At 52.4% G+C, this 7,892-nt stretch overlaps 2 protein-coding genes across 2 annotated transcripts; one reads left to right on the forward strand and one right to left on the reverse strand.

Moving 5' to 3' along the window:
- Positions 1 to 286: 286 nt before the first annotated feature.
- Positions 287 to 2,881, reverse strand: LOC9651423 (glycine--tRNA ligase, mitochondrial 1). The gene is made up of 7 exons (XM_024663251.1): positions 2,399 to 2,881; positions 1,949 to 2,331; positions 1,766 to 1,883; positions 1,299 to 1,718; positions 1,176 to 1,235; positions 1,043 to 1,123; positions 287 to 994 (listed from the first exon to the last, which is right to left on the reverse strand). Exons 1-7 carry the CDS (start codon positions 2,855 to 2,857, stop codon positions 350 to 352), a joined length of 2,166 nt encoding a protein of 721 aa, XP_024519019.1. The 5' UTR covers positions 2,858 to 2,881; the 3' UTR covers positions 287 to 349.
- On the forward strand, positions 2,853 to 6,239 carry LOC9636402 (trifunctional UDP-glucose 4,6-dehydratase/UDP-4-keto-6-deoxy-D-glucose 3,5-epimerase/UDP-4-keto-L-rhamnose-reductase RHM1). Its single transcript, XM_002989425.2, has 5 exons — positions 2,853 to 3,133; positions 3,182 to 3,297; positions 3,362 to 3,811; positions 4,018 to 5,603; positions 5,680 to 6,239. Exons 4-5 carry the CDS (start codon positions 4,032 to 4,034, stop codon positions 6,133 to 6,135), a joined length of 2,028 nt encoding a protein of 675 aa, XP_002989471.2. The 5' UTR covers positions 2,853 to 3,133; positions 3,182 to 3,297; positions 3,362 to 3,811; positions 4,018 to 4,031; the 3' UTR covers positions 6,136 to 6,239.
- Positions 6,240 to 7,892: the final 1,653 nt, after the last annotated feature.

A 7,892-nucleotide genomic window follows, 5' to 3' on the forward strand; every position in this document is an offset into this window, starting at 1 on the left:
GCGGACGAAGACGAGCTTGGCCTTGATGTACATGAGCTGCGGGAACTCCTCGTCCAGGTGTCGAGCTCGCTCCGCCCCAACTCAAAGTCGCAGCTTGGAGGTCGGGTGTTGATCCAAGTCCCAAAGAGTAGAAAAAGAAAACATCACTTTGAAGATGCTTGAGGAAGAGCATGGCTTGCATGAAAACTCATCCTTGGAACGAGTTCCTCAAGAGTCCACATACAGCCCGGGGAACCTTTTGTAGGAACGCTTCCATCCTCAGGATCTCCTATAAACAATTGCGGGATATTTCTAAGTAGCGGAAGATCGACCTTCTGTGGCATTGCAATCACGCTCTCTTTAATTCTTTTTACTCGTCGGATTCATCCGAGGCCTTGGCGGCCACGTGAGCCGGATAAACTCCCTGGACTTCTTTCCAGCTCCTCTTTCCAGCCGACATGTCCGCGATGAGATCAACGACTTCCTCGAGTGGAACTCGTATCTGATCCTTGGAGTCCCTGTCCCTCACCGTCACCCCATCCTCGGAGTCCACTGTGATCGCAAACGGGACGCCGATCTCGTCCGTCCTAGCATATCTTCTGCCAATGGACCTGCCGGTGGTGTCGATCTTGTTTGCGATCCCCGCTTCTCTGAGCTTTGCAGAGATGGCCCGAGCGATCTCGTCGAGCTTCGGGTTTTGCACCAGCGGAAAGACCGTGCACTTGACGGGGGCGACCAGCGCAGGGAAACGGAAGACGTTGAGCTGGCCGTCGACTCCGCCACGCGTGTCGAAACAGTGCTCGAAGAGGCAGTAGATAATGCGGCCAATGCCGAAGGAAGGCTCGATCACAGACGGCGTGAACTTCTCTTTGCTCTTCTTCGTCACCTGTTTGTTAAAAGTAACCATCCCTTTCTTGATGGTGAACGTCTTGTCGGCATTGCAAATGTGAAGTGGTGCCTCGCCATCGGATTCCAATTTCTTTTGCATCTCCAGAGCCTCTTCATTGTTAAGTTCCTAGACGAATGGCCAGCTCAAGTAAGGAAAACTTAAACAATAGTATACCTGTAATGCTTCCAGCACCAGTTTCTGGTTTGCCTTGAAAGCAACACCAATCTCCTTCCTGTTTGGAACAGCAGCAAATTCCTGGAAACAAACATGTGAAGTTGATACAATCAGTTTCCTCTATCAGTCGTACCTCTACGACAACAGGCTCGGGTAAATCCCGTGAAGCCACGAGGTTGCTTTTGCTAGCTGTCTGTACAGACATAGAAAGAAATAAAGACGACAACTAAGAGGAATAAAAGGGAGAACAGCTTACCGAGTGCGCTTTCAAGTCGTAAGCAGATCTATCCGCAAGACCAACACATTCTATCCATCCGTAAGAGCACTCAATCTCAGCGTCCCAGCAATCCGCGGCATAGTGCGCCATCTCGTTGGCAAGGTGCTGTCTAAACCGAAGCCGGTTCTTGTTGATGCCCAGAGCAGTCAAGAACAAGTATGTTCGTCCAATGTAGTAGCCCAGCGTCTCATTGTTGATAACTTTCTGTGCCACGGCGTGCCCGAGGCGCACCTTGACTGGATCCTTCAAGCTCATTTGCTCTGCTCTTGGATAGAGGAAAAACTCAAGGTCTGCAACGCTTGCGAACTTTGGATGTGACTTGTCCGCGGGGTCCACGAAAAACTCTATCTCTGCGAGAGTGAACTCGCGAACCCGTAGCAAGCCTTGCCGAGGAGCAATCTACAGTATCATGCCTCAGCTCACACGTAAAGCTAAAAGTTGCGTACCTCATTTCGAAATGCCTGGCCAATTTGAGCTGCGCCAAAAGGAAGCTTGCCACCATTATAATACAAAAGCTCGTTGAAGTTGACGAAAATTCCCTGAGCAGTCTCCGGCCTCAAGTACCTGGAATGGGAAGAATAATCTAAGTTCATTAAAAAAGGAAGCAAGAAAAAAAGCGAAACGCTTACCCTTGAAGAAGTCCAGTGGGACCAATCGGTGTACCAAACATTAAGTTGAAAGGAAACGGATCGGACAAGTCATTCTTTGTGTCTGGAGCCCGGATGCCATACTCTTTAATCTTCGCACCAAGCTCCTCGGCACTAAAGTCGTCCAGAGACGCGAGAGTTCGCGTATAGTCGTCCCGCTTCGCCGCTGGCATGCGAGGATCCTTTTCCAGAGCATCCTTGAGGAAATCCTTGAGGACATGATCGGCTCTAAAGCAGTGCCCCTCCTTGACGTCCCTGACCATCAAGTCCGTAAACTTCTCAACGTGGCCAGAGGCCCGTAGAACAGCCTCAGGGGTCAGGCAAGGGCAGTCTACTTCGAGAAGATCATCGTTCACGACGAAATGCTGAGAAACAAGAAGTAAAAAACCAAGAATGTGAGAAAAAGAGATCTTTCCTTCTGGCAGAACATGCCTGGCGCCAGAAGCTCAAAACGTTGGCCTTCACAGCGCAGCCGGGAGGACCGTAGTCGAATAATCCGGCAACACCACCGTAAATCCCGAAAGAATTCGTGAAAAACATCCTCCTCTCCAGCGCATTCGTGACAGCCTCGCGAAATCTCTTGCCACTTGCCTGGGAGGAGGTGCCGCTCGACTCATCCTGGCTCGCTTCCTCTTTCGGTGACGCGGCCTCGAATTCCTGGAGCTTGAATTTGAGATCCTTGAGCAGCGTGACGGCGGCATCGATCTCCTCCTTTGGCGCCTTCCTCGCCTTGAGCGCCCGGACGAGATCGCCCTGCCGATTGACGAGCCCTACCAAATCTACATCCCGCTTAAACCCTAAGTTTGCGTTGGCTAGGGCTTTTGCCGAGAGATTTCTTCGATGCTGCTGAAGCAAGCGTGGAGGAGGACGAATTCTTGCCAGGAGAATCATCGCCTCCTCCACCGCGTGCGCCGCCTCGCCACTGGCAATGCCGGCCCGGAGGACGCGATAAGCGCGGACAGAGAAACCCTCAAATCTGGGGCCAGGTTTACTGCTACCCGCGCGTTTAGCCAGGATGATCTAGCGCAATATTCCGCCCTCTCTGGCGATAGCAATCCCATCCACACGCAGCGATCGTCCGCCCAGGCCGCCGGCTTCGCTGGCGGCTGCGTCGTCCATGGGATGCTCACCGCGGGGCTCTTCCCAGCGATCATCGGCTCCAATTTCGTAAGGATTTCTCTCGAATCTCTGGAATTCTCCTTGAACTCTGTCCAGCCAGGCGCGATCTACGTCTCCCAGACGCTGAAGTTCCAGCAGCCGGCATTCGCAGGAGACGATCTTGTGGCGCAAGTCACTGTCCTGGATTGCGTGAGGATCAAGCGACACTACAAGTAAGATGCTCCAACCGACAAAGTCTTAGATCCATCGAATCCGCGTGATTTCACGATCTTCCAGGGTGACTTTCGCGACATCTTGCTTCAAATGTACTACGCCAGACGCGATCGTGGTGGATGGAACTGCCGTGGCGCTCTTGCCAGGATGAAGAAGAGGAGAAAAAAGAGAGACAAAGGGACAAGAAAGCGTTTCTCCCAGTTTTCGAACCCGGGTCTTTGGCGGGCAGTTATCTTTGAACGGCAGATCTCGCCGTCTATCTGGAAACGGAAGATTCCGTCGACACATTTTCTAGCTCTGTGCATGCCAAGAAAGGAATATGCGTCGCTCGGCTATAACGGCGTCGAACTTCACATAAGCTCTTACCCGCCCTAATTTGTTCTCGGTCTCCTCTCTCTCACTCCGGCTATGGCGATCGCATTGTGGACGGCATTGGCGTGATCTCTTACGCGAGCTCCAGATCAAGGCGCAGCTCCCGCCTCCCGATCGATCGATCGCTGGTCCTCAGCTTAGGTACGTAATCTCCCTTTTCTCTTTCCGATCTCCAGGTTATCGTGGTGGATTTGTGTGCTCTCTCTCTCTCGAAATATCTTCTGATTGCTTGAATCTCTCTCCCTCTGCGCTCTTTCCTGACCGCTGGCAGCCGGCTCGTCTCTTCCTCGTCGCTGCTTTGTCGAAATTTCATGCCTGGAGCTGAGAAAATCTGATATTTCGTCCAGATCTCCCCACAGCCATGACGGCCGGCGCGGATCGGTGCAATGGCGACTCCCACTACACGCCGCGCAACATCCTCATCACCGGCGCCGCGGGCTTCATCGCTTCTCACGTCGCCAACAGGCTGGTCCGGAGCTACCCGGGCTACAAGATCGTGGTTCTGGACAAGCTTGACTACTGCTCCAACCTCAAGAACCTTTACCAGTCCAAGGAGAGCGCCAACTTCAAGTTCGTCAAGGGCGACATCGCGAGCGCGGATCTCGTGAACTACCTGCTGATCACCGAGGGGATCGACACCATCATGCACTTCGCGGCGCAGACCCACGTCGACAACTCGTTCGGCAACAGCCTCGAGTTCACTAAGAACAACATCTACGGCACTCACGTCCTGCTCGAAGCGTGCAAGGTTGCCGGCACCATCCGCCGCTTCATTCACGTGAGCACGGACGAGGTGTATGGCGAGACCGAGGCCGACGCCATTGTGGGCAACCACGAGGCGTCACAGCTGCTGCCCACGAATCCTTACTCGGCGACCAAGGCTGGAGCCGAGATGCTGGTCATGGCTTACGGCAGATCTTACGGCCTCCCCTTCATCACCACACGGGGGAACAACGTCTATGGCCCCAACCAGTTCCCGGAGAAGCTCATTCCAAAGTTCATCCTCCTGGCGATGCAAGGCCGGCCGCTTCCCATCCACGGCGACGGGAGCAACGTTCGCAGCTATCTCTATGCTGAGGACGTGGCCGAGGCCTTTGAGGTGGTGCTTCACAAGGGAGAGGTTGGTCACGTATACAACATTGGGACGAAGAAGGAGCGGCGGGTGCTGGACGTTGCCAAGGACATCTGCAAGCTCTTCAAGCTGGACCCGGAGGTGTGCATCCAGTTCGTGGACAACCGGCCCTTCAATGACCAGCGCTACTTCCTGGACGACAAGAAGCTCAAGGACCTCGGGTGGCGCGAGAGGACCACCTGGGACGAGGGGCTGCTCAAGACGATGCAGTGGTACACGAGTCACCCGAACTGGTGGGGTGACGTTTCTGGCGCGCTGGTCCCGCATCCCAGGATGCTCACCATGACCGGGGAGAAGCTGTCCCACGAGGACGAGGAGTCTACCGGACCTGTGGTGGGGAACATCGGGATGATTGTTCCACAAAAGGTCTCGCCTCTCAAGCCGGCGATGAAGCTACTGATATACGGGCGGACAGGCTGGATTGGTGGACTCCTGGGAAAGATCTGCGAGAGAGAAGGGATCCCGTACGAGTATGGATCCGGCAGGCTCGAGAATCGGTTGCAGCTCGAGGCGGACATCTTGACAGTGAAGCCTACACACATTTTCAACGCAGCAGGTGTGACGGGTCGGCCTAATGTGGACTGGTGCGAGAGCCACAAGGTGGAGACTATCAGAGCCAACGTTGTCGGCACACTGACCCTGGCCGACGTGTGCAAGCAGCACGGATTGCTGCTCATGAACTTTGCGACGGGCTGCATTTTCGAGTACGATGACAGCCACCCCATCAACAGCGGCATCGGGTTCCTGGAGGATGACAAGCCCAACTTTACGGGCTCCTTCTACTCAAAGACTAAAGCAATGGTACGTGGCTTTATTCCATTCCTTTTGTTAGGCGCTCATCTCTTCCCTGCTTTTCCTTTTCCTGAAACTTTTAAAGGTGGAGGAGCTCCTGAAATGCTACGACAACGTATGCACGCTGCGCGTGAGGATGCCCATCTCGTCCGACTTGAGCAACCCGCGCAACTTCATCACCAAGATCACGCGGTACGAGAAAGTGGTAGACATCCCCAACAGCATGACGGTGCTGGACGAGCTGCTGCCGCTGAGCATCGAGATGGCCCGGCGCAACTGCACGGGCATCTGGAACTTCACGAACCCGGGCACGGTGTCGCACAACGAGGTCCTGGAGATGTACCGCGAGTACATCGACCAGGGATTCAAGTGGTCCAACTTCACGCTGGAGGAGCAGGCCAAGGTGATCGTGGCGCCGCGCAGCAACAACGAGCTCGACACCAAGAAGATGGAGAAGGAGTTCCCGCAGCTCATGCACATCAAGGACTCGCTCGTCAAGCTCGTCTTCGTCCCAAACAGCAGCAACGGGGACAAGAAGTGAGAGAACCACCGACCATTTTTTCACCCCCTTTGTTTTTTTTACAATTGAGAAGAGAGTATACATACGTATAATTCCATTTAATAAATTCAACCATTAGAACCCTACCAACGTTTAAAGGACAACGTATAAACTGGATGCAAGTTTCGGAGGAGTCTGCGTTGGTGAGATCTGCTCGTCTTCATTGTTCCTCCACCGAGCCGCTCGCTGGAATGGCGTCGGAAATACTTCGACAGCATCGAGGCCATGGAAAAATGGCGGGATCACGGAATCGAGCCTGAGCGCCGCGAGGAAGAAAGGCTCAATGCCGGTTGTGATTTCTGGAGGAAATCTCTACATAGAGGTATACAGGGAGTGCCCGCAAAGCGGTAACATCTTCATACCGTGGGGGCTTTTGCTGTTGCTTGAAAGGTTCCCTCGAAAGGTCCCCAGTGTTGATTTTGTGCTCAACTGAGAAGACCGCCCAGTGATCACGCGACACTCGTTCTCTCCTTCCAGAAAATTTGGTCAGGATCATATATCCTCTAAAGTTTCTGTGGAACAGAAGGATGATCAAGCTCCAGCTCCATTTTTTAGCTATTGCACAACCAATGATACACTTGACGTACCGTTTCCTGACCTCTCATTCTGGGAATGGTGAGAATCATGATATAACATGCATATCTAGTTATCAGGGTGAGCTTTGCAGGCCGGAGGTGGATATCCCTCCGTGGGAGGAACAGTCTCAGCCGATCGTCCCTGGCTCTTGGGAGGTGAAATGGAGCGAGAGAAAGCCGGCTGCATTTTGGAAGGGAAACTCTCGAAAGCTGTGGAGGCATCTTCTTCAGTGCCCAATCTCCGGAAACGGAAATCCTTGACCAGGTAAGCTAAGTTCAGCCTGATTGATAAAGCTGTAAGGTTTCTAGCTAGGACTGGGTACATGAATCCAGAAATGGATTTCAAGACTCATGGCTGTCACAGCAATGCAAAGACAGGTAAATGGTACCACGTTGACTTTGTTGTCCATATTTAACATTTACGTGGAAGGGGCCGCATGGTCAGCGAGCCTGAAATACCGGATGGCATGTGGCTCTACCATGTTGAACAGAGAGTTTTTCAGTGCGGGATTAACACCAAACTTGACTCAAGCTCAAAGCCAGATACAATGTGTCAAGAGATACGTGAAGCAGTCAAGTGGTATTCACTTGGGATTCTAGAATACAGTTTTTGAGATACTGTGTTTTGACAATGCCATTGTGTTCTAGGCTGAAGCAATTGGCAGGCGTGGGCAGGATTTTATAACCCAGGAATTGACAATGGACCACGTCTACAGCTATATGGTTGAGCTTTTATCACAGTATGCAAAGCTGCAGAGGTGCACTCCCACAGTACCTCATGGAACTCAGATCTTGTGTAAGGATGTAATCAAGAGCCTCTTGATGTCAAAGTATTCCTGGGATAAAGTATAGCGGTGCATAAATCGCATTCTCATATTCAGATGTTTTAATCTACGATCAACTGTAAAAATAACTAATGCTTTGATCAAATCTTCCCAATTCTTGTGACAATTTTTCCCTTTTCGCATTTTTGTCGACATAATCTTCGTTTATGGCCTGCAAACACGAAAATCCCGCCGAAGAAGAAGTGGTAGGTTCTCTGTGGTTCTTTCCAGCGTCTGGCTTGGATTCCCAGAGCGCAAGCGGCATTCTGACGCGAGTTTTCTTAACAGCAACCGGAGAAAGTTGAGCCCATGCAAGCTATTCATTACCTAGGATTGCCAT

This window comes from Selaginella moellendorffii, unplaced genomic scaffold (genome assembly GCF_000143415.4).
Source record: "Selaginella moellendorffii unplaced genomic scaffold, v1.0 SELMOscaffold_98, whole genome shotgun sequence".
Taxonomy (NCBI): domain Eukaryota; kingdom Viridiplantae; phylum Streptophyta; class Lycopodiopsida; order Selaginellales; family Selaginellaceae; genus Selaginella; species Selaginella moellendorffii.